This window comes from Myodes glareolus, chromosome 9 (assembly GCF_982192425.1).
Source record: "Myodes glareolus chromosome 9, mMyoGla1.1, whole genome shotgun sequence".
Classification (NCBI taxonomy): Eukaryota; Metazoa; Chordata; class Mammalia; order Rodentia; family Cricetidae; genus Myodes; species Myodes glareolus.
The window spans coordinates 23,788,797-23,815,262 of record NC_142034.1 but is presented as its reverse complement, the minus strand read 5'-3'; the positions used below and the strand labels follow the sequence as shown (position 1 = coordinate 23,815,262).

General features: G+C 40.1%; 1 protein-coding gene across 2 annotated transcripts in view; it reads right to left on the bottom strand.

The window, feature by feature from the left end:
- The window catches only part of Top2a (DNA topoisomerase II alpha), a 30,484-nt gene extending 7,293 nt beyond the window's left edge, over positions 1-23,191 (bottom strand). For both annotated transcript variants that reach the window (XM_048450758.3, XM_048450759.3), the window contains exons 1-24: positions 23,033-23,191; positions 21,894-22,046; positions 21,466-21,556; positions 20,644-20,707; positions 18,284-18,429; positions 17,392-17,489; positions 16,991-17,203; positions 14,610-14,783; positions 14,381-14,482; positions 14,135-14,272; positions 11,897-12,035; positions 9,661-9,818; positions 9,091-9,216; positions 8,670-8,780; positions 8,441-8,546; positions 8,237-8,346; positions 7,920-8,012; positions 6,935-7,049; positions 6,709-6,830; positions 6,112-6,260; positions 3,551-3,782; positions 3,260-3,394; positions 2,941-3,141; positions 2,096-2,291 (exon numbers count right to left, since the gene is read on the bottom strand). In XM_048450758.3, the coding sequence (XP_048306715.1) occupies positions 2,096-2,291; positions 2,941-3,141; positions 3,260-3,394; positions 3,551-3,782; positions 6,112-6,260; positions 6,709-6,830; positions 6,935-7,049; positions 7,920-8,012; positions 8,237-8,346; positions 8,441-8,546; positions 8,670-8,780; positions 9,091-9,216; positions 9,661-9,818; positions 11,897-12,035; positions 14,135-14,272; positions 14,381-14,482; positions 14,610-14,783; positions 16,991-17,203; positions 17,392-17,489; positions 18,284-18,429; positions 20,644-20,707; positions 21,466-21,556; positions 21,894-22,046; positions 23,033-23,053 (3,193 nt within the window). In that variant the 5' untranslated portion in view covers positions 23,054-23,191. The remainder of the gene's footprint in view (positions 1-2,095; positions 2,292-2,940; positions 3,142-3,259; positions 3,395-3,550; positions 3,783-6,111; positions 6,261-6,708; positions 6,831-6,934; positions 7,050-7,919; positions 8,013-8,236; positions 8,347-8,440; positions 8,547-8,669; positions 8,781-9,090; positions 9,217-9,660; positions 9,819-11,896; positions 12,036-14,134; positions 14,273-14,380; positions 14,483-14,609; positions 14,784-16,990; positions 17,204-17,391; positions 17,490-18,283; positions 18,430-20,643; positions 20,708-21,465; positions 21,557-21,893; positions 22,047-23,032) is intronic.
- Between the last annotated feature and the right edge of the window lie 3,275 nt (positions 23,192-26,466).

Here is a 26,466-nt window from a genome sequence, read left to right as displayed (position 1 = left end):
AAGTCACAAGATTAAACTGGAAAATTTGAGCCAGATGGTTGTGTATGCCTTTAATTCCACACTCTGGAGACAAAGGCAGGCAGGTAGGTATGAATTCAAGGCCTAGTCTACAAGAGTTCCAGGAGAGCCAGGGATACATAGAGCAAGCCTGTCTTGAAAAACCAAACACAAACAAACACAAACCCACAAAATGGGAAATTCAGCTGTCTATGTTTTGCCTCAATTTCTGTCCAGAACAAATTTCTGTGAAGCAGGACAAAGGTGAATTACCAGGGGATATTTAGATCATAGATGAGGCTGAAATCTATGTAACTGTCAAAGACCACAAAAGAGTTAGAGCCTCCACCTCTGAAGAGTGTGTGACTCAATTATATAGTCTGGCTTTTATTGCAATGTTTCATTGGTTTAAGCTCTAGCAGTCTCTTCAAAGCTTGATGCTCTTAATCATAGCATACGACGTACCTCTTTCAATGTCTGCTGTATTCAGTTATGCTTTGAGGGACAGTCAAAGTCACTACCACTCTTTCTTCAATTTAACTTGACATGAGTTATGTTGGTTTTTTTTTTCCTTCTTCCCCTTTTTGAGATAGGGTCTGTCCATGTAGCCCTGGCTGTCCTGGAACTCCCTCTGTAGACCTGCCGCCTCTGCCTCCAGAGTGCTGGGATTAAAGTGTGCCACCACTGCCCAACCTAGGCTTTATTTATTTATAAAGATTTACTTATTTACTATGTATACAGTGTATCCCTGCCTGCACGCCAGAAGGGGACATCAGATCTCATTATAGATGGTTGTGAGCCACCATATGGTGGATGGGAATTGAACTCAGGAGAGATGAGCCATCTGTTCAGCACCCTTCTAGCCTTGGTATAAATGTTTTGCCTACATTTATGTATGTGTACCATGTGTGTGCCTGCCTGGTACCCGTGCAGGACAGAAGAGGACATCAGATCTCTTGGGACTGGAGTTATGGATGGTAGTGGACTATCATGTAGGTGCTGGGAACTGAACCTGGGTTCTTTGTAAGAGCGACAAGTGTTATAACCACTTAGCCATCTCTCCAACTCCTTAGATTACACATTTAGACCCTTGATATTTACTCTGTAAGAAGATTGGGCTAGTCTAGTATTTCAGAATTCCAGTCAACCAAATAACCCCCTCTTCTTTTTTCCATTCTAGTCATGTCCAGCATCATTCATTTTAGCCTTGCTTGAAACAACAGCATCTATAAGTTGGCTGATATGCTAAAGCTTTTAAGTAGGTATGAAAACAAACATTATTAAGTCTTATCACCAGTAACTGGTGCTATTGTATTTTGGGACTTCCTTTAATTTTTTAATATTGCTGGCTTTCATCAGGTGGTAATGGTGTGCACTGTTCCACAGAGAAACCCTGCCTTAAGAAAATATTGCTGGCTTTCTTGGTTATGCTAGAGTTGAGCTACATCTTCCAAGCTCCATTCTTATACCCAATTTAGTCAAGACTCCTTTCTTTCTTTACACCCTGCTCATTGCTTATAGAATTTTCAATATAACAAAAAGTAAAACAAACATTCCTAAGATTTCCCTCTTTTTCAGTCTTCTTTTCTTTAAAAGGCATTTATAACCTCCTTCATTTTAAGATCAGACCAGTGTCTCTTCTTGTGATCAATTAGTAAAAACAAGGACTTTTTCTCAGACAAGGCCCCATGTATGGGCTGGTTTAAAATCCACCATGTGGCTGAGGACAGCCTTGAGCCTCCTGCTCCCTGTCCCTAGTGCTGGGATAACAATGTGCTCTACCACAGAATGTTGATGCAGTTGTTGTGGTCGGACCTAGGACCCTGTGGATGTCAGGAAGGCGTTCTACCACTCTGTGCTACACCCCAGCCCCACACAAGGTCTTTTAGTTCTCTAATCTTCCTATCTAAACATTCAGTCTTGATTTCTTTAGATGATCTGTCTGGGGTACAGGGGTGAGGCTAATACAGAGTAACGGCTTAGCAAGTACAAGGCTCTGAATGTGAGCCCCAGAACCACTAAAACCCTACAAATAACAATAAACGCCATCTAGGAAAAGCTATTCCATACTGCAAATATTTAGTAGATGTTTACATACCAATGATTATTTTGCCATCTATTTTCTCTAATATAAAACGAGCTTGATTATTCAGTTTAGCAGATTCTGCACCAAGCATTCCTAGAAGCCATTCTTTTCTTAATCCATAATATTTAAGCCTGAGCTCAAAGAAGTCTTTTAGAATATCCACCACAGTATCATATTTCTTTAAGCAACCTACATGGTCAAAAAGCACCTGGAAAAGAATAGAAGATTCAATAAATTGGGTAGCCTTTATAAAAGTTACCTGATATATACCTTTTTTTTTTTTATAAAAAAAAAATGATTTGTTTAACTTTATTTAATGTGCATTGGTGTGAAGGTGTCAGATCCCCTGGGATTGGACTCTCAGACAGCTGAGAGCTGCCATATGGGTGCTGGGAATTGAACCCGGGTCCTCTGGAAGAGCAATCAGTGCTCCTAACCACGGAGCCATCTCTCCAGCCCCCCGATATACCTTTTAAAAATCAATTATTAATTTAAAAAATATTTTACATAAATGGATGTTTGCCTGCAGGTTTGTATTACATGTGCCTGCAGCGCTATCCCATGGAAGCCAGAGTGGGTCCTGAATCGCTCAGAACTGAGTTACATAGTTGTGAACTGCAATGTGGTTGCTGAGAACCGAACCCAGGTCCAAGAACAAATAAATACTAATTTCTCTTAACTCCTGAGCCGTCTCTCCAGCCTTTCTTTCTGAGACGGGGTCTGACTATACAAGCCTAGGATAGCTCTGGAATTCATAGTGATCCTCTGGTCACTGGAGTGCGAGGATTATTAGAGGGAACCAACATACCTAACAATATAAGTTTTGAAAGATGTATCTCTTACAAAATAGGACATACCATTGAGTTGCAAGTGAGGCTAGTCTGCAGTTTGAAGACTTTGTGTAGTCCCACTCTCTCTGCCTCTGCCAATTTCTCTTCAGTCATCTTTATGACGAACTTCACAGTGGTATCTGTATGGTATTCCCTATAATCTGTTATAAGAGGGGGTGTCTTCTCAGTGCCATTCAACATGGGTTCTAGAACTTGTTCTTTGTAAGTCTAAAAACCAAAAACAAAACACAGTAATCCTTTTGTAAGGAGTCCCTTTTTGAATAGTCAATACCAACTGTTGTTGGCATCCTTCGCCTGAAAAACCAAGAAATCAACAATTACTTACCTGGGTCCACGTTCTGATGGGAAGCTCTGAGATTTCAATGGTTGTGGAATTCAGAATCGCTACTTCTCCACTAATCACATACTGATTTGTAGCCAATTCTTCAATAGTACCTTTGAAATTCTTGTAACTTGGGAGCTAAATTAACAACAAAAAAGTTTTCTAAATGGTAAATCACAATATGTTCGAACAAACTCAAAGTATAAAATAAATCTTGTATCTGTATAATCTTTACTGTAGAATTTACTCAACTATGCCTGAGGAAAAACAAAGTTCCTAACCCAGACCACTTACCATGGGCAGAGGCTCTTCTCCATCCAACAGTCGTCTGATATTGTTTACGACTTCACGGACATCAAAGTTGGGGATTTTGCAGGACCACCCAGTACCAATTCCCTCGGCACCATTTATCAGCACCATAGGTATAATAGGAATGTACCATTCAGGCTCAACACGTTGGTTGTCATCATATAAAAACTTCAATGTGTGATCATCTTTCGGTGGAAATAACAACCGAGCCAAAGGGCTACAGAAAGCAAAGACTATCATTAGTAAAATGGCCTTGACACTTCCCACGTTCATTTGGGCATGGTGGCGCAAAGCAGAGACAGGCAGGTCTATGTGAGTTCCAGGCCCATCAAGGAGCATAGTGAGACCTTGCTCCAAAGCCAAACAAAAATCTGTCAAGCTCACGATTTAGTACAGGTAGATAGATAATGAACATGTATTCAGTAGGGCAGAATTATAAAAGGAAAATTAATAAAATGACTATTTGGGGCATAAAGAAATGAGTGCTGTAGCAACACATCTATAATCCTGGTACCTAGGGTTGCAGTGAGAGATTTTGTGTGAGGCTTATTTTGGATATATATGAAGATTGCTTCAAAGAATCCAAATCAAAACCAAACCAAATAAAAAAAGTGCTGGGCTGTGTTGACAGCTCAATCTATATGCTAGGACAGGACCTGAGTTTTAAACCAAGAATAACCCAAATAAAAATAATGATTGCAAAAGCCATTCAATTATAACCTTAGTGCCTAGCAGGTGAAGACAGGTGGACTCCTTGGGAGAGATGTTGCCTCAAAAACAAGAAATGGGGTGGATGCCAAGTTCACCTATAGATGCATACATATGCACAAAAGAATGCTAAAGTGGGTAGGGTGTTAGAAAACAGCAATAGAAAGTGTTAAGATGCAAGGCATTAGACATATGCCTGTGGAAAGCTAACACAGAGGATTACTTCAGGCCAGGAGCTAGCTCAACCTGAATAACATATTTAAAAACACCTGCTGGATATTTCCAGCACTCAAGAGGCAAAGGCAGGTGGATCTTTATGAGTTGAGTTCAAGGCCAGCCTGGTCTACATAGTGAGTTCTAGCATAAGATGGTGAGACTTGGTCTCAAAAAGTATAAACAAACAAATAAAAGAACTATTACTTTTTTTATTATTATCTTTTATGAGTAGGTATATATGCATGTGTATGCACTCATGTAAAAGATAGAGGACAAATTTAGGTGCCATTCCTCAGGAGCCATCTACAAGTTTCTGTTTTTTTTTTTTTTGAGACAGCATCTCTCACTAATTTGAAGCTCCACAATTAGGCTAGGCTGGCTGGCTAGCAAATCCCCAGGAATACAGTGTTGTGATTACCAATGTGTGCCATTAAGTCCCCTTTTAATAAAAAAATAATAATTTTATGTGTACAATTGTTTTATCTGCATGTACATTTGTGCACCATGTCTGTGGCTCAAGGAGGCCAGTAGAAGGCACCGGATCCCTCGGAACTGTAGTTACAGACATTCGTGAGTCAACATGTGGATGCTGGAAATCGAACATCTTCTTGGAAGAGCTAATGTGTAAAGCAATCCCACACCAATTTGGATTCAAAGGGTTATTTATTTGAGGGGGAAAACTTACAGAACACCGTCTTACACAACAGCCAGGAAAGGAGTCTGTCTAGTCGCTGGAGCAAGAGAGCAAGCGGAGGGCTGCCTCTGCTTTGTAAAGAGAGAGAGATCACGCCCCAGTGGGCTGGTATCTCAGCGGCTATTGGCTGAAGGAGCGGAAGGAGCTCCCACAGCAAAGAGCAGCAAATGTTCTTAACTCCTGTGCCACCTCTTCAGTCCCTACACTTGACATCCCCTCACCCCCCACCAGACCACTACCCCGCCAGACTTTCCCTGAGTAACCCTGGTGTCCTTGAATACAGAATTCGTCCGCCTCTGCCTCCCAAGTGCAAGTGCTGGGATTAAAGGCATGTGCCACTACTGTCCAGCTCTGACATTTTCTTAAAATTTTGAGTTCTCGATTGAAGTCAGATCTACATTTGTATAGCAGGCACTTTACTGATGAAGCTAATCTCAGTCCAGGACTTGGTTTTGGAGGAAGTGTGTGTATATATACTTTTTTAGGTTGGGAGTGGCTCTTCTGAGATCGATGCTCACTCTGTAAATTGAGATTGGCAGCAAACTCATGATGTTCCTCCTTTTGTCTCCTGAGTACAGGGACTATAGGCTTGTATCAACATGCCCAGCTGGAATTGATTAGGACACTTATTAGTGAGAGGGCAGTCAGACATTAATTTATTTGCTCATTTAAGAAAGGAGTGTAGTTACTGGGTCTGATGAAGGAGTCCTTAGGCCTGTATTTAAGATGTGAAAGAAGATAAAAACATAGAACCAAGAAAGTGAACAGAGAATCAGCATAGTTGTCCAAATATTTCCAGGACAATGATTAATAACTGAGGAGTGTTGTTGCAAAGGTGGCTGGAAACTGACTAAACATTGAATGTTTAATACTTTGGTTTCATATTGCTTCAAAACTGGCAATGTCAAGTCATTAAAAGCAAACTCACCTAAGCATAGTAAAGATGTATCGAGGACTAGCCGAATCCTTGCCACCATGCAGCCTGGTACCAAACTGACCAATGGGTTGCAGGAGGTTCAAATTATTACTACCCACAAAATTCTGAGCCAAATTGATAATGGTCATCATCAGTGACATCTGTGGAGGGAAAAGACTAATCATTAATCTAATCCAAAGATGAAAGTATATGTGTGCCTGTGTGTTCACTATTACAACTAAGTCACACAATAATCTCAGTTTTAAGATTTAAATGCTTATGATGTTTTCAAGAGAAATAGATGGCAGAAATGGTGTTCAAACATAAGACTTCTAGGCGTCTAAATTTTTTTTTAATCATACAGTAATACTAAATCTTACTTAAAAATTTATGAATAACTTTACAGACAAGTATTCCTAATAGGAATGTTATTTCTAGAAATTGAACTATTAGTCAAAAGGGCAATCATATTTTAGTTTTGAAATATTTAACAAATCATTCTCTATCATGGATATAACAGTTTATACTTACACAAAATATGTTTAGAGAGTAACTTTCAATTATTTCTGCATTAAGGTATTCTAGAAGTGTTAAAGATTGTGGGTTTACCTCACCATGGTGATAAGAGGACATTTCTGCCACTGACCCAGCTAACTGGGCAACCTTCACTTCTCGCTTATCATTCCGTTTGAAACAAGTAAACAAAACCTTTCTCTGCCCTGGTTTCAAACCTTTAAAATGAAAGGACAATCAATCATTAGCATTTTTAATTTAGCAATTTCTGAGCACAAATCATCATTTTACATTAAAAATAGACAAAAGCATTGGTGCTTACCATCTACCATAGATGGAATAGATCTTTCATTATCAGAATTTGAGAACAGGATAAGTTCCTTATTTATGAAGTCATTATAGGTCAGGTAAGTAGTGGTTTGTCCATACAAATAATCCTAAGGGGTCCAAGACAGTATTAGATGATCTGGTTGAAAATAAAGTACGGGTCTTAACAATGCTTAATACAAAAACATAAACAATTAGAGCTATCAATTATCTGTCAATTCTTCGGTCCTTGAAAAACGATAGGTGAGCCAGGCAGTGGAGGTGCATGCCTTTAATCCTAGCACTTGGAAATGTGAGGCAGGCAGATCTTTGTGAATTCAAGGCCAGCCTGGTCTATAGAGCAAGTTCCATGACCGGCAAGAATACAAATAAACCCTGTCTTGAAAAATAAACAATCAAAAAGGAAAAACAATAGGTATATGAGGTTGCTGTTTAAATAACATTGCAGTGTATAAAATATTAAACTTTTTTTGTTAGGGGAGGGGAGTAGTACAGAGAATTAAACTTCAGGCTTTCTATACATCAAGCAAACACTCTATCTCAGCTGTTGCTCCAACCCTTAAAGTCTATTTTTTTTGGAGACTCATTGTGCAGCCCAGCCTAGCTGCTTCTCGTTTACTTCATACTACAAAGGCACATGCAGATGACTGACCACACAGTAACTGTTTACAGCAGCATCAGCATAAACATATGAGAAATGCATTGTCACATAACTATATTGCTGGGTGGTAGTGGTGCGAGCTTCTAATCCCAGCACTAAGGAGAAGCTACGAGTTCCAGGACTATACAGAGAAACCCTGTCTTGAATAGCCCCCCCCAATACCATAAGAATTTTTTCAGTGCTTTCATAATCTTATAGGACCACTGTTGTATACTATAGTTATTACATAAAACTTTTTATTAAAAATACTATTTAATAATTTTGATTTGGTATAACATCAATTCCAAAGTTATTTAGTGGGATAATTTAAAATTCTTACCTCAGGAAGACCAAGTAATTTGCGCTGTCGTCTATCTTCCATGAAATGAGTTAACCATTCCTTTCGATCATCGACCTGTTTCTTACTAAAGGCCTACGGATTAGAAGGTAGAAAAGATGTCACTGGTGCTTATTGGTTCCAAATATCTTTTCCACACAAAGAAACAGCAAAAGTCCTGGTTTTTCAAATACCCAGTTCTTTCAGAAACATTTTATTTCATAAAACACTCTTCGATGGAAATCTAACAGGTATAACCGACCAGCCTAGCAGTGACTTCTGAAAGCAGAATGTACTCGTACAGCGTGACTCAAACTCACCAGGCTGATCGCAGCATCATCTTCAGGCCCAGAGTATTTGAACTGAATACGATGTCTTTTCATATCTGCAAAGTATTCCTTAGCTTCCTTTGACGTGCTGGTGCCCAAACCTATAGAAGTAAACAAAACAGGTAAGTTACTCCCATTTATCCTCATACAACATATAACAAAACCGAGAATTTGTAGGCAGGCTTTATCACAAACCTTTGTAATATTTGACTTTCCATTTCTTATGATTTGGAGTAGAACTCTTCCATTCTTCAAACTCAGGAAGACTATAGAATGCCAATTCTTGCTTGTTTTTAGACACCTATGGTAAAAAACACATCGCTATGGCTTTACACATTGTAGGCTCCCCATATAACATATCCAGAATTACAGTTCCAGTCAGTGTTGCCTTAAAGAGTCTTGATGCATCCCAGAACATGTATACCTTTACAATGGGAGTGATAAATTCCTCTAGAAAACGATGTCGCAGGAGAGAGGGCCAGTTGTGATGGATGAAATTGATCAGCAAGCCTTTGATATGGGAGCCATCTTGGTCCTGTAAATATTTGAAAAGCCAAAGAACTGTTTAGAAATAAAATTATGACTGATTTGGCAATTCCTCAAAAATTCTTCTGTGCAAGTTAAAAAAAGCCTATTTAAAAATAAACTTACTTATCTTGTACATGTAATTTATTATGTCAGCACATCTGCTCGGATGGCCACTAGAGATAATGAGTAAAGCTCTTTTTATGGCAGTAAAGTAATATAACATAGAACCTGCTTAGTGAGGAACAGTGCTATGTTCTTGTACGTGGACAGTTGAGCCCACACATTTGATATCAGTTTAAAAATCTAAAATAGCTGACCTGATCTGTCATAATCATTATCTTCCCATAACGAAGAGTTTTCAATGAATCTTCATCTTCATAGTTTTTCTTGTACTGAAGACCCACAATCTTGATGATATTGTTAATTTCAGCATTTTCCATGATCTGAAACACATTGGAAAAGAACAAAGAGATATAATTACGTATGTTGCCTCAGCATTTAGAATTATTACTTACACTTTGAAAAATCAGGTGCATTACGATAAAACTTCAAAGTATCTAAACTCCCATTTCTCATTCTCTCTTTTTGTGTGTAAGTGTGCACGTTACTAGGGATAGAGACCACAGATATGTACATCGCAAGCACGCTCAATTTGTTCAAATAACAGTCTAAAAGATATTTTAAGATGCCCATTGAGTGAGGACATGATATACAAGAATGGAGTCCTGCATTATAAACTAGATTTAGATCCCATTTCCTCCCCCACAGCACTTTTGCAGTGCTGGGGATTAAACACTGGGCTTTATGCATACCAGACAAGTACTGCACCACTGAGTTATACTCTATTTTCTCTACATTAGGATTATAAAAATAGCATTACAGCCTACCTGTTTATGAGAAGCTTCTCGTACATTGAGTATTTTTCCTCTAAGAGGAAATACTCCATATTTGTCTCTTCCAACTACACCAAGACCCGAAACTGCCAGAGTTTTGGCTGAGTCTCCCTCAGTCAGGATAAGTGTACATTCAGTGGAATTTCGACTCCCTAAAATATAAATATACAAATTAATTTTAGTACATTTAAATATATATCGACTTAGACATACTGTCAATAGCATGTATTAAAGCAAAATAATCTGTAACAAATTATCTTAGGAGTAAAGTGGACCCAACAATTATGTGTGTATACATGTATGAATGTTTTGCCCACATGTATGCATGTGTGCCACAGATATCAGAATAAAGTATTGGAGCCCCGGAACTAGAGTTATGGATAATTATGAGTCACAATGTGGGTGCTGGGAACCTGAATCTAGGTCCTCTCCATTAGCAATAAGTACTTTTAAGTGATGAACCAACTCTCCAACACTCCTCCCCCTAAAACATTTTTTTACAGTTAAGGTTCACAGTAAATTAATACAGTAGTCCACCTTATGTATGCTGCACTTGAAAAAAAATTATTTCTATTATTTTGAATTATGTGTCTGTATGGGTTTATGTGTGTGAGTACAGGTACCTGCAGAAGAAGTCAGAGGCAGTGGCTTGCCCTGGAGCTGGAGTTACATATAGTTGCGTGCCATCCAACATGAGTACTAGGAGCCTAACATGGGTCTCTATAAGAGCAGTACAGGAACTACACTGCCAACTTTCTAGGCCCATGGTTTTACTTTCCACATTTTCAATTAACAATACCCTGAGAATACTAAGTAGAAAATTCAAGCCCAATTATCACAGCTCATGCCTGTAGTACCAGCACTTTAGAGAACGAGATAAAGAGAATCATGAGTTCAAGACCAGTCTGGGTTATATAACACAATTATGTCCCAAAAATAAACTAAAATAGGGCTAGATAGATAGCCCTTGCCTCCAAATCTGACAATCTGGGGCCCACATGGTAGAAAGAGAGAAACCATTATTTGTAAAATCATTCTCTGACCTTCACATCATGTACTGAACCACATATACAAATTAAAATAAATAAAATTTTTTAAGAGGTTCAACAAACAAACAATTCACTAATTTTGTCTGATATTTTAAAACTTCATGCAATCCCACCTGGGTCATCAATCATAACTTTATTAAAAGTGCCCATACACTATTTGTCTATTAGTCATTTAACAGCTTTCTCAGTGATCAGATCATTTGTCTTGAATGCAAATTCAAACAATCATTATGTAGTAAACAAATGCAGCATCACAATGCTTGTATCAAGCATATCTCTCATTATTTAACCATGGCTGGCTTAAAACTCACTATATAGGCCAGGCTGGCCTTGAACATAGAGATTTGCCTGCCTGTGTTAGAGATAAAGGCATGTCTGAACTTATTAAAATCTTTTAACATTTCCAGAACCTTCATGGGATGAGTGTAGTACAATAAGACATAGTTATAGTACACGTGGCTTTAACTGTTCTACCAGCTACTCTGTTTTTATCATCAGTATCATAATCATAAGAGAAACAAAACATAACAGGGTTTGATATTATCCATGGTTTTGGTGTTCACTGAGGGTCTGGAAATATATTCCCTGCAAAGTACTATAATATCTTTTTTTGGGGGGGAGGGGTTGTGTGGTTATCGAGACAGGATTTCATTGTGTAACAGCCCTGGCTGTCACAGAGCTTGCTCTGTAGACCAGGCTGATCTCAAACTCAGAGATCCACCTGCCTCTGCCTTCTATGTGCTAGGTTTAAGGGCACGTGATACTAATGCCTGGCCTAATATCTTAATTCCTCATAATATTGAAGTTGCTGTTGGATATTCATTTGATATTATACTGCAAATGCTTGTTAGGTAGATTACTGTACTTAAAATCATCTCAGTAGCATTTAAAATGTCCAAAATTAGAAATAACCTAAATATTCAACAAGAAACTGGTCAATTTTTTGAGACAGGGTTTCTCTGTGTAACAGTTCTGGCTATCCTGGAACTCGCTTTGTAGACCATGCTGGCCTCAAACTCACAGAATAACTTTGTAGATGCACCTGCCTCTGCCTCCCAAGTGCTGGGATTAAAGGCCCGTGCCACTACTGCCCGGCAGGAAACTGGTTAAACTTTTAAGAGCGCTATCTTGCTGCACATCCACATATGCTTCTGTTACTGAAGTAAATGTTAATTGTGTACCTGCATCGTTGGCGTCATCAAGTTTGGGGATTCCCTTGATTCTGTTATGCTTTACAGCTGAACACTTCTTGTTTAACTGGATTTGGGCCTTAAACTTCACCCAGTTTAGTATGCTTTCAACAATACCACAGCCAATTGCCTTCAAAACAGAAACAATCACATTAGCAAAGATTCAAGACAAATATAGAATGTATAAGCACCTGAAAACATGAAATAACTCAAAAGAACTGGGTGTGGTGATCTAAACCTTTGATCCTAGCACTTGGGAGGCAGAGGCAGGTGGATTTCTAGGAGTTTAAGACCAGCCATGTTACCTAATAAGATCTTATCTCAAAAACAACCAAAACACAAAGCAAAAACAAAATAACAACAACAACAACAAAAACTTCAAAAATTACAACATATCTAGACTGGGTAGGATGTGTGACTTAGTAACCCCTGGATCTTTCCATGTTAGTTCCTTACTGTGAGGAATTTGGTTTCTTTCCTTTTTTTTTTTTTTTTAAAGATTTATCTATCTATCTATCTATTTATTTATTTTACAGTGTTCTGTCTGCATGTATGTCTGCAGGCTGGAAGAGGGCACCAGATTTCATTACAGGTGGTTGTGAGTCACCATGTGGTTGCTGGGAATTGAACTCAGGACCTCTGGAAGAACAATCAGTGTTCTTAACCTCTGAGTCATTTCTCCAGCTCCCAGGAATATGGTTTCTCTAGGCTCATTCACTCAATACTTTTTATGGACTTATGTTATGCCAAGCACTGAGCTACTTGTTGGAGACACAGTGGTTAAAATAAGTTAGGACTAGAGAGATGACTTAGTGGTTATAGGCGATTGTTGTGCATTACCCAAGTAAATAGCAGATAGGTATAGCAGCTACTTGAATTCCAGCCTTGGGGGAAGAGAGACATGGAATGATCTCTGGAGCAAAACTAGAGTACTTTTCCCCTAGGTACTTATATATTCTACACATCCCTTACACAAGTGCCTACACTAACAAAACATGCATACCACATACGCATGAAAACAGAAAAAAGAAACTGAACATGTCATATCTGTGCCTTCATGTAGTTGAAGGTATTAATATGGAAGATAGAAATAAGAAATTACAAGTGGGGGCTGGAGAGATGGCTAGAGGTTAAGAGCAATGACTGTTCTTCCAAAGAACCCAGGTTCAATTCCCAGCACCCACATGGCAGCTCAGTTCTAGGGTACCTGATACCCTTATACAGATAAATATGCAGGCAAAGCACCAATGCACATAAATAAAAATTAAAAAAAAAAAGAAAGAAATTATAAGTGTGGCTAGGTGGCGGGGGTGCACAACTTTAATCCCAGCACTCCGGGAGGTAGAGGCAGCTGGATCTCAGGGAGTTTAAGGCCAGTCTGGTCTACAGAGAAAGTTCTAGGGCTACTCAAACTCACTCACCACCAAAAAAAGTTTATAATTGAGAAGTTTGCTATGTACTACTAATAAAAGTTTAATATTAAACTGTAACCATCCTAGCTGAAAGAGAGAATATAAAGAATTTCAATAGGCAAGGAATTTGCATTTTTCCTGAGTGGAAGATATTAAAGGATTTCAAGAATGAAATCAGAAATGTCACTCAAGAGCACTGCAGAAGTGAAACCTGGAAGGACAGGAAGGTTAAAAACCTGTTACAGCCAGGCGGTGGTGGCGCACACCTTTAATCTCAGCACTCAGAAGGCAGAGGCAGGCAGATCTGTGAGTTTGAGACCAGCCTGGTCTACAAGAGCTACTTCAAGGATAGGCTCCAAAGCTACAGAGAAACCCTGTCTCAAAAAAACCAACCCCCCCCAAAAAAAACCCCAAACAAACAAACAACCTATTACATTAACCTGAAGAGGCAGAGGCAGGTGGGATACCTATGAGTTCAAGGTCAGACTGATCTACAGAGTGAGTTCCAGGACAGGCTCCAAAGCTACACAGAGAAACCCTGTCTGGAAAATAAAGAAACAAACAAAAACTGATGAAGCTGTGTCAGGTCAGGCATGATGGTGCACTGCTCAACTCTAGCACTAGTAGGGTACAAGGCAGGAGGATCTTGAGTTAGACGTCAGCCTGAGCTACAAAGCTAGACCTTGCTATGAAAACAACAAAACACAGACTGAAAAGGTCTGAGGAAGTGCAGTGCAGCAGGCAATCTTTGTTTCTGCAGAGCTGAGGACAATGACAAATAAGACATTTCTATTTTACTTTCCATTTAAGTACTCACAGCTTTGATGAATTTTTCACTTAATTGACATGTCGATCCAAAGCTCTTGGCTTGTAAAGTCATGTTTTCTTTTGTCTGAGAGTCAAAGGTTGGATTTTCAATCAAGGAATTTACAAAAATCCACATGTGATTTTTCACCTGTAATAAAAGTTGATACAGTCATCAAAATGTCTTATGCCCTGCCCCACCTTAGTGCTAGAGACTGAGCCTAGGACCTTGTAAATGTAAGGGAAGAGAATGCTGTACCTGGTGTGCTTTCACGGCAACTCCACCCTTGTTCTTCTTCTTTACCACATCGACAAGTTTACTCACGATCTGATCAGCTACATAATCAACATGTCTGCCACCCTAGTGAAAAAAATGTCGTTTCAAAATGCCTCAGAATTATAATAGTAACTGTAAGCATAATTTAGACAAATGCTTAAAATCATTTTGTTATTTGGTAAAAAAATTAATGAGAACTCTCAAAAATTACCTTAGAAGTCGCAATGCTATTGACAAAGCTAATTTGCTGAAAGCCCTTTTCACTCATTGTTAAGCACACTTCCCACCGCGGATTGACTTGTTCGTGTACCACTTTCAGTGCATTCCCAGTTTCATCTACCTTATCCTTCAAATACATATCCACATAGCTGCGGAATCCTTTTACCTGTATAGGGATTAAAGAGAGGAGTGTCAAAATAATGGGAAATTCAAGCAAACAAACAAAACACAATGATGGAAAATGAAATCAGTAACAGGCTATGAGAGGACTGGAACGATGGTTCAGTGATTAAGAGTATTTGCTGCTCTTGCAGAGGACCAGCATTCAGGTCTCAGCACCCATAGAAGTTCACAACTATCTTTAACTCCAGTTCCAAGGGAATGGATGACTCCTCTCATCTTACATACCAGACATACATAGGACACAGACATACACGTGCGAGCAAAACATTCACACATAAATAAATACATTTAATTAAAGCTAAATAGAATATGAGCATTCAAATCTTTTTACTTTAAAACTTTAGCTTATGTATATATGAGAAAGGGGCAGAGCAGAGAGAGAAAAATAGGTATGCACATGGCTGAATTGTAGGAGTCAGTTCACTCCTATCAATATGGGTTCTAGAGGATGGAACTCAGGTGCTGAGAGGCTTGCCTGGCCAGTACCTGTACATGTTGAGCCACCTTGCTGGCTTAAAAAAAAAAAAAAAATCAAGTGGAGCGGTGTTAGCACAAGCCTTTAGTCCCAGCACTCAGAAGGCAGAGACAGGTGGATTTCTGTGAGTTTGAGGCCAGCCTGGTTCACAGAGCAAAGGACAGCCAGGACTACACAGAAAAATCCTGTCTTGAAAAACAAAAACCAAAACCACCAACACCAAACCAATTCACCTGGTGTAGTGATGAATGCTTTTAATCCCAGCTTTTGGGAAGTAGAGGCAGGGAGACCCCTGTGAGTTTCAGGGCAGCCAGAACTACATAGTGAGACCCTGCTTCAAAAAACAACCAAACAAAATCCTAAAATAAAACAAAAAATTGTGTGAGCCATCAAGATAGCTCAGCAGGTAAGTGCACTTAAGCTAAGTTTCATAACCTGAGTTCCTGAATTCAATCCCTGGGACACACATGGTAGATGAAAACTATTTGTATAAATTGTCCTAACCTCAACACATTTGCTGTGGCATGTGCTATGCACACACAAATAAATGCAAAAAAAAAAATCCTCAACAACTTTGTGTATACGTGTGTTTACTCATGAGGTAAACTGGAGGCCAGAGGTTGACATCTGGATGTCTGCCTCAATCATTTCTCCAACTCCAACTTAGTTTTGAAATAGAATCTCCCTGAATCTGGAGCTCACCATTTTGGCCAGTGAACTTTTTAGATCCACCCATCACTGTGCAGTCCTGTGACTCCATGACTGGCTCTGTGTATCTGTACTGGAGACCTCACGCAGACACAGCAAACACTTTACATATTGAGCTATCTCCCAGCCTACGAAGATTTTTAAAAACTACTAAAATGATATTCACTGATAGGTTGAAAGAATGGTATTTAAGGAAGAGAACAAGCACATTTAAGAGCTGTAGAGATGCCTCAGCAGTTCAGAGCACTGACTGTTCTTCAGAGGACCTGGATTTGATTTCCAGGACCCGCATGATGGCTCACACCCTCTTCTGGCCTCCATATGTACTGCATACATGTTGTACACATATACAGTCTAGGCAAAACACTCATATACACAAAAAGTTTGATATAAATCTTTAGAAAAACTAAGTTTTTCTTCAAGAAAAATCTTTCCCTCCAAACCTACATACAGAAACCTTGTCTTAAGTTCCCTCCCCCTCAAAAGAAAGTTCTTTTCTCTGCTTAGCATGGTGGTGCACGCCTTTATTCTTAGTACTTGGGAAGCAGAGATAGGAACCCCTCTGTAGGTACAAGGCCAGGCTGGTCTATATAGTGGAATTTTAGGTCAATCAAGTTTACACAATGAGAGCCTGTCTCAAAAACAAAACAAAAGGTTCCTTTACAAAGTTTAAAACAAGATGATATGTCTGTGTGTGTCTGTGAAGGCACTTTCTTTAGTCCCAGCACTTGGGAGGCAGAGGCAGGTGAGTTCAAGGTCAGCCTGGAATACAGAGTGAGTTGCAGGACAGCCAAGACTACACAAAGAAATCCTATTTCAGGAAAAAAATGAAAAATAAGTAAAATAAATAAATAAAATGAGATGGTTTTCAAAAATTGTGTTACTCGAGTTTCTTTTCAGGAACTTATCTGAGAAGTTTTTAAAAAAAATGTGGGTGGTAAACAAATTGTATACTTGACAATGATCACAAATTCCTTTGCAGTCTTATTACCCAGAAAAATACTCACTGGCAGTTTATTTCCATTAAGGAAGACTTTGACATCTTTAGTGGAACCAGCAATATCATATGCTCTTCTAACCATCAGTGCAACAATATCTTTATCCAGACTTTGCATTTTAAACTTAGATAAATCAGGTTGAAAAGTAATACATGTATAATCTTCTCCATTAAAGGGCTTGAGTTCCATGTCACCAGCTCTCCCCATGTTATCCATCCATGTCTATAGCAGGGAAGAACAGGAAAGATGAAAACGTCAATTCATTTTGCAAACAAACTATAAGGAAATAACTTAAGCATACGTAAAATAACTTTATGTACCTTACAAACTGTTAAATTTAGTCAAATACTAATGTTATACTTGACTGTTCTATAATTTAAAGATATGTTATAAGATTCCTATCTACTTACCTGTTTGAACAGTTTCTTGTACTCTTTACTGGCTGTTTCCACAGTAAATTTGGTGCTGAATATGTTACACAGTTTGGCTCCATAGCCATTTCGACCACCTGAGCAAGTAAATATAGAACACTACTTTATTATTCAACTGAGATTCTTTTCGTTTTATGTACTTTTTGGGTGCTAGAATGGAACCAGGCCTTGCCCATCCATGCCCAGGCCAGCAATCTACCACTCAGCTTTCTTGAGTACTTTTGAGGTTTTATTCATTTTGTATTTGGGGATTTTGCCTGCATTTGCATGCAGTGCCCACAGAGCTCAGAAAGGTGTCTGACCTCGGACTGGATAGGGTCACAGATGGTTGTGAAACACCATCCGGGAGCTGGGAATTAACCCTAGGTTCTTTGAAGACCTGCAAAGCAGCAAGATCTCTTAACAGAGTCTCTGCCTCCCAAGTGCTGGAATTAAAGGTGTATACCACCACTACCTAGCTCTCCTCAGTTTTCTTAGTTGCTCGCAGAACTATGAAAGATAGGGTTTATTTTATTTATGAATCAGTTTCCTCCTATCTCTCTCAGTTTTTTTCCTTTGGTTTTGAGACAGGGTTTTTCTGTGTAGCCCTGGCTGTCCTAGAACTCGCTCAGTAGACCAGGCTAGTCTCAAATTCTAAAATTTTTATTACACTTAATGTGCATGAGTGTCTTGCCACATGCATTCTTGGTTCCACAGAGGTTGGAAAAGGGCATCAGAGCCCCTGGATCTGTAGGTGCTCACAACTGAACCTGGGTCTTCTGCAAGAGTAACCAACTCTCTTAATCACTGAGCCATACTTTTAATCCTCACACTGCACACAGTTATTAAAAGATGTTTTTTCAGCAACAGACATTTTCTATCGATACTCTACCTGTTACTTTCTTTTCATCATCATCGTAGTTACTGGAGGTTAAGAGCTGTCCAAATATGAGAGCTGGGACATACATTTTCTCAACTTTGTGTTCAACAACAGGAATTCCTTTTCCATTATTCCATATACTAATTAAATTATTTTCTCTAAGAAAAGATAGAAAATTTTTATTATGCAATAAATTTTAAACTATGCTTAACATTTGAAAATAAAATTCATAAATCTACAAGTTTCAATTTCATTGTGACTCTACATATATCCCCTTAGAAGCTAGCATAGTCAATCTTTTCCACTATGCTTAGTTCCTAATATTCCTGAAATAGCACCCAGGGGGGAAACAGAAACTTTTTCCAACACCTGGGTAGACACTGATAATGCTGAGAAAACATGAAATTTAAAAATATTAGTATAAAAAAAGAAAATGAATTATTCTCATTTAAAAGGACAAAAATCAGAAAATAATGATACTACTTTCAAAAGTATCATCTGTATATTTCTACTTCCCTTAGTTTACCCACCCAATAAAAAACACTGAAAAACATTAAAAAGGAAAAATATTACCAATAATTAACTGCCTTACTTGCTAACAAAATGTGAAAGTCACCCAAGCGATGTTTTACAAAAGATTTTTATTTTAAATTATGTATATGTATGTATGCTTATTGCACATGAATTTAAGTGCCCACCACATAGATCAGAGGCATTGGATCACCCCATCCCCAATGTGGGTACTGGTACCAAACTCAGGTCCTATGCAAGAGCACCAAGTTCTTTAAACTGTTGATCCAGTGCTCTAGCTCAGTTACTAGGACACTTTTATCTTAGTTATTTTGGGTTCATTCCTAGAACACTATACACACACGTATGCATACACATATATATATAATTGCTAAAATAGGACACATAATAAATAATACTGGTTCAATACCACCTATAAAAATCAGTTAAAACTAGCTCAACATCTTTAAAAGATTGTTACCAAGTCCTTACGTACAATCAAGTGCGCAGTTATCATTAACAAACACCCAACAAGAACTTTAAGCATAGTTTATGTCAGCACTGATCAGACTAATAAAAAATGTTAAACAGGCACCCTGGCCACCCCACAAAGGAACATGAGCATTTAAAACCAGAAATATAACCCAAATTATTCTCTACTACCACCTGCTGGTTTGCTGTTTCAATAGCATCATCAGAAAAGGAAAAAAAAAACCCAAAAAAGAAAAGAAAAAAAAACTAAAAACCTTTTACATTTTTAGTGGACTGACCAATTATTACAAATGCTAGCTGAACCACTGTACATTTAGGGATTAAGTGTCATGTTTATAAATTACTTTGAAATGGTTCAGAGCAAATATGGAAATTTGTTTTGCGACAGGGCCTCACCATGTAATACTAATTGGCCTGGAACTCACAGAGATCTGTCTGACTCTTCCTTCTATCACCTGGCATTTGTTTTGTTTTTCTGTAGTACTGGGGCTCAAATCATGAATTGTACATGTGCTACCACCAAGCTACACTCTCAGCCCTTTTATTAATTTAATTTAAAACTTTTATTTTGGGGGGCTGGAGAGATGGCTCAGTGGTTAAGAGCATTGCCTGCTCTTCCAAAGGTCCTGAGTTCAATTCCCGGCAACCACATGGTGGCTCACAACCATCTGTAATGAGGTCTGGTCATTACATACACTTCTGGCCTGCAGACATACACACAGACAGAATATTGTATACATAATAAATAAATAAATATTAAAAAAAACTTTTATTTTGGAACATGGTCTCATTATATGCCTCAGCCTCTCAAGGAGCGAGGATTACAGATCTTTACCATCAGGCCCAGCTGGAAAACTGTTGATGACACTGGGTATGGTGGTGCTCACCTTTAATCCCAGACTAGGGAAGCAGAGGCAGGCAGATCTCTGTCTTTGGCCTGCATATCGAGGTTACACAGCACATTCCATCTTAGCAAGAATTACATAGTGAGACCCTGTCTACAAACAAACAAACAAAAGCCAACAGGAAACAAAACTACTGATAATTGTTAGTTTTAACTGTTGAGTACCCACAGGCTGTTCATTTTTGAACTCTGTCTCTCTGAACTTTTGCAAATTTTATTTTATTTTATTTTTTGAAGCAGGGTTTCTCTGTGTAGCCCTGGCTTTTCTGGAACTCACTTTGTAGTCAAGGTTGGCCTCCAACTCAGAGATTCTCCTGCCTCCGCCTCCCAAAAGTGCTGGGATTAAAGATATAACAAGTCACCATGCCCAGCAGGAACCCTAATTTATAAAAAGCTATCTTCAGTAGCAATCAAAACAAATATAACAAATAATATGAGCTTTAGCAAACAGAAGGCTAGCACTTACGGATCAATTGTGACTCTAATACAAGACATTTTGGGGTCCCTTTGTTTGTTGTCTGCAGCATTAACTGTAAGAAAATGAAATACACACTTAGATGACAGTTAAGTCCTTTAAAAACCACATTAGCTCTATAATATAGAAAATAAATCCACAAGTAACAAAGGAATAACATTAACAAGGTGTTAGTCTACAGCAACTTTTCTGGAGATAGAATCACATGCATTTCATGCTGACTTTGAACTTGTTATATAGTTAAGAGCCTTGAACTTTTGATTTTACTGCACCTACCTCCCCAATAATAGAATTACCACCTCACTGTTTTATTATAGCAATTTTAAAAATAATTATTTATTTTTATTTTCTGTGCATGTTTGTGTGAGAGTATCAGATCTTAGAGATACAGACAGTTGTGAGCTGCCACGCAGATGCTGGGTATTGAACCTGGATCCTCTGAAAAAGCATTCAGTTCTCTTAACTGCTAAGCCATCTCTCTATAGACTTCTACTATAGCAACTTTTGTTCATAGAATTCTTTCCAGAGAAAAACTTAATTTTCTGAACTTTATATGACTTTCACTTTTTTTGAGGCAGGGTCTAGCTGCTCTAGAACTCACTATGTAGACCAAGCTGACCTCAAATTCAGAGACCTGTCCACCTCTACCTCTAAGTGCTGGGATCAAAAGCATGAGCTGCCACATCCAGCCTGGCTACCCTACTTTTGACAACTAATTACTTAAAGTAAGAGGAGCAGTGTCTACAGAGGGTTTGGTAAGAATGCTACTTAAGAATTTGACCAGTAGCTCTTTATATAAAAATCCTTACTTACCTAGAATCTCATCGAAGATTTTATACAAACCAGGAACAAAAGTTACTTCCCTATAGTTAATGCCAACATCTTCATCATAAACCCACATTTGCTAAAAAAAAAAAATAAATAAAAAAGTTATCTTTATTTATTTATTATTTTGTCATTAATAGCCTAGTCTTTATTTTCTTTTGAGATAGTATCCCACTATGCAGCACTGGGTGGCCAAAAACTGGCTACATAGACCAGGCTAGTCTCAAGCTTAGAGATCTACTTGCTTCTGCCCCCGAGGGCTGAGATAAAGTCTTCTTAGATAAAGGTTGAAATATGTGTGTGTGTGTGTGTTTCTGCATGTGCATGAACAATAGGTCAGTTCCATGACACTCAGTGAGGGAAGTACAAAACACTAGTCTGAAAAAGCATGCCATCCAACAATAGCTTGGTTTTACCTGGGTAACTAATTCCACAGAGCCAATGTAGGTATCTGGGCGGAGCAATATATGTTCCAATTGTGTTTTTTTCTGGTAGATTCTTTCAATAGACAATCTTTTCTTGGCGTCTTCATTTTTCTTTTTGTTCATCTGCATATTCTCATTCACAGGCTAATCATTAGGGGAAGAAAAAGAAAACGGATTGCTTAACCACAACTTTATCAGAAATGATCAACAAAATACAGTAATGATAAATTCAATATGCTATATTATAATTTGTCATTTGTTTGTGGGTCCACAGTTTTAAACAAACAATTCTATTACAATCCTTGTAATTAGGTTCTAAGGTGTGTGTGTATGCGCGCCTGCAGCGAGGGAGATGGAACCCGCGACGTGCCAGGCAAATGCTCTGACCTCTGAGTCAAACCCCCCAGGCCTTTTTTGGTTGTTTGATTCTGGTTGTTGTCATTAACGCAGGGTCCCATTAAGTAGCTTAGGCCATCCTCCTGCCTCCGTCCCGGAGCAGCTGCCATTACAAGCGTGTCCCGCTAGGTCTGGTTAGCAGGTGTCCGTTTCCACAGGTATCATATTTCTCAGATCGAATACGGGAATTTCTTCCTTGAACACTATTTTGACGTCAAATAGTCAAATAATAAACTACACTCAGTTCCTTTCAGCCAATGGGCAAATACCTACTGCGTGCCCGCAGAGTCCCGGGCAGACAACAGATGGTGGTGTTACTCGGCCAGCAAGGCCAGCCCTTGGCCACACTCACACCCTGAAACGGGACGTTTCCCAAGCCACACGGCCGGCCGGTCTCAGGGCAACCGTCACGCTCTGCACCTTCCGAGGGGAAGGCAGAGGAGAAAAGAGGGCCACCGCACTCAATTCCATGCCGCTCGGAAGTCACACCGGGGCCATGAGAACACAGGGCGACCACGGGACGAGTGGAACCTGCCCCGCGAACGAACAAAACGCACGGCCCCCCAGAAGTCCGTGCGGATGCTAGCATCTCGTGAGGGACTTCGCCCTGCCCACGGCCCCCCACAGCCCCCCACTGCCGAGGCAACGGGGTGACCGGATGCCCTCCGCCCCGGAGCCATGGATGCAGAGGCGGCGCCAAGACCTCATCACCCAGGCCCACCCGCGAGCCGTACCTGCAGCGGAGATAACTCCATGGTGACGGTCCTGCTGGGGCTCGAGGATCCCGAAGGCGGAGAACTCAGGGGGGGAACGCGAGGCGACGCGCAACCGGACACTCCTCCACAGACGCGCGGCGGTTAGGAGAGTGCTTTCCTACTTCATTTGAACCTCTGCCTAGCCCGCCCAAACCAGAGCAACCAGTCACCGAGCCGCTCTCATTAGCGCCGTTTCGAGGAACCAATAGTAGACAGTCTTTCATTCATAATTGAAGAGGCGGCCTGTTCGAATGGCCCAATTAGGTAAGGGAGGCGGGAGAACCTTCAAAATGGACCAATAGTAGTTGTAGCGTAGACTGACAGGAAACCTGACCAATGAGAAATGTCTATGTGCTCTGGACGGAGTACTCTGAAGAGAGAAAGCACTTCGTGAGTGCAAAACTATTTCCTCAGCTGTCCGCCTGAATGAAATGATGTAGAAACGGATGTTCATTCTTTATCTCAGATTCGTTAAAATTACAGAAATTCTCCCTTAATCATTATGTAGGCAGCGAGAGGAATGGGTATCCTTTTTTTTTTTCCTTGAGAAAACAGCGCGAGTTCTCGGTCACTTTGGTTAGGGCAGCGGCTCTCAACCTGTGGGTCGAGACCCCCTAGGGGTTGCATCTTTACATTACGATTCATAACAGCCGTAAAATTACAGTTACGGAGTAGCAATGCAATCATTTTATAATTTTATGGTGGGGGGTCAACACACATGAGGAACTGTGTTAGGAAGATTGAGAACCCCTGGGGTTCCGGTTGTCAGCCCACCTCCCCTCTCCAATTTATTTTCAATGACAAGAGAGTTCTTCCGCCATGGTCTTAGGCTTCCATACATGCAAAATCTCCAGGAGCATAAACAACCCCTTGTGGAAGACCGCCGGATCATGACGGATAAAAGATTCCTTCATGCTTCTTCAGGGGAATGAGGGGCCATCATGAGACCGAACCTCTCTCTCAGTCAGCCTGGAGGGAACCCACCCGCGCCATGCACTCTGCCTTCCAGCGCACTGATTAATTTGATATGAGAGTTTGGACTTGGTGGCTTCTGCCTGTGATCTCACCACCTAAGAGGCTGAGGCAGAAAGATTACCATGAGTTCCAGAGTTGAGACCCTGTCTGCCTCCACCTCCAGCCTCCACCCCTGTTAATTAATTTTAAAAAACGGACATGAAGTGCTAGGTTGAATTTTTAAAATATTTTTTATAATTTATTTATTATTGTTTTATGTGCATTGGCTAGGCTGAAACTTGCTGTGTAGACCAGGCTGGCCTTAAAATTCTGGCGATCCTCCTGCCCGTGGCAGGTGCCAGGGCCTCAGAAATGCACCACCACCTTAATATAGCAATTTTGACCGCATTTGTGTTTTCCTTTTTGCTCACATGTTACAGGATGCTAGACAAACATAGCAGCATAATTTGAATAACTAATAATTCGGCTGAACCAGTTCTTTCTCTCTGCTACTTGTTGATTTGAATTTCAAGCATAATTTGTCAGTTGTGACACCCTGATGGAGAAAGTGTCTTCAATTTCCTGTGTGGGGGAAACAGAAATAATAATAGGCTGGTTGTGGTGTCCACACGCTTAATTCTAACACTCAGGAGGCAGAGGTAGTTGGATCTCCTGAATTCGAGGTCAGCCTGATCTACAGAGTGAGTTCCAGGACAGTCAGGGCTACAAGGAGAAACCCTGTCTTTAAAAACAAAACAAAAACAATAAATAAATGAAAATAAAAATAAATTTTAAAATAGTAGGCTATCATCATCAAAGAATTGATAAATTTAAACATTTTTCCCTTCCAAAAGAAGCCTAAAGGCTGAGCGGTGGTGGCACTGCCTTTAATACCAGCACTCGGGGGCAGAGGTGGGTGGATCTCTGTGAGTTCAAGGCCAACCTGGTCTACAAGAACTAGTTCCAGGACTGACTTCAAAGCTACAGAGAAACCCTGTCTTTAAAAACCTAAAAAAAAAAAAAAAAAAAAAAAAAAGCTGGGCTGTGGTGTCGCACACTCAGGAGGCAGAGGCAGGCAGATCTCTGAGTTCGAGACCAGCTTGGTTTACAAGAGCTAGTTCCAGGACAGGCTCCAAAGCTACAGAGAAACCCTGTCTCGAAAAAACAAAACAAACAAACAAACAAAAAAACTAAAAAAAAAAAAAGCCCGAGAGGACCCTGGTGACAAAGTGAAAGAGAGGACCAATGAAGACAGAAAGCTGAGGATGAAAACAGCTCGCAGGCTAGGGTGCTTTGCCGTTGTTCCAGTCCTTGTCCCCAGTGTCTTCAGCCATATTCTGGTCACCGTCTGTTGGGAAGAAAGGTGACAACAATGCTTAGGGCCACTAGGTACTCAGCCGCGGGAAGACTGATCCAGCATGCCACTGCCTTCTCCCTGAGCACAGATCGGTGGGCATGCTTCCCAAGGGTGGTGTTTCAGCCCCTTCCCCTCCTGCCCTCCGCTCTTAAATTCATTCCAGCGCGAAGTCCACACAGGAACAAGAGAAATTTAGTAAGTTATTCCAGCGCTGTTTTCTGAGACTCAGCTCTAAAGTCTCCCCTGAAGTCAGTTTCATCATGACTCTGTCTATTCTACTTTTGAAACAATTTTTCTTTCTTTCTTTCTTTCTTTCTTTCTTTCTTTCTTTCTTTCTTCCTTCCTTCCTTCCTTCCTTCCTTCCTTTCGTTTTTCTTGACAGAGTTTCCCCTGTCTGGGGTGAAGGACAGAGAGAGAGAGAGAGAGAGAGAGAGAGAGAGAGAGAGAGAGAGAGAAGGGAGAACGCTCCTCCTGCTCCTGGTTTCCCTGTGGATTCTACAAATCCTTTCTTTCAAAACTGCCTGAACACTCCTTCCTGTCAGTAGGGAGACCTCTGTCAGTCCTTTTTAATGGTAGCTAGATTCTCTTAGAGTCGATTTGCACTTTTTTTTTTTTTTGAGACAGGGTTTCTTTGTGTAACTAGCTGTCCTGCCTCTCCCTCCCAAGTGCTGGGATTAAAGGCGTATGTGCACTCCTTTAATAAAGCATTTGGCTGCTTCCTCCTGGGCGTTGTGTGTTTCTGGTCTCTCCAGAGCTGCAGCAAGAGGTTAGGAGATCCTGAAAGCTCCGGGTCTCCATCATCAGTCTGGGCAGTCCTGGAGAGGGAGCGTCATTTCTTCCCTGCAGCCGGCTGATTGAGTGGGGGCTTTGGCTCTCTTTTTCTATCTGTCTGTCTGTCTGTTTCTGCCCCCACCCCCTTTACTGGGAATACCAGTCAAGTATTCTGTTGGAGTAGACCAGGAAATCTCCAGATCTCCCACAGAGTTCAGCCTCTGGGCTGCAGGTGGCAAAGGGAGACAGAGGACCACATACCTGGGAGGAGAGTAAGGGAAGTTCCAGAGAAGGGACTCAGGATCATTAATCCTCAGATCTACTGAGAAGT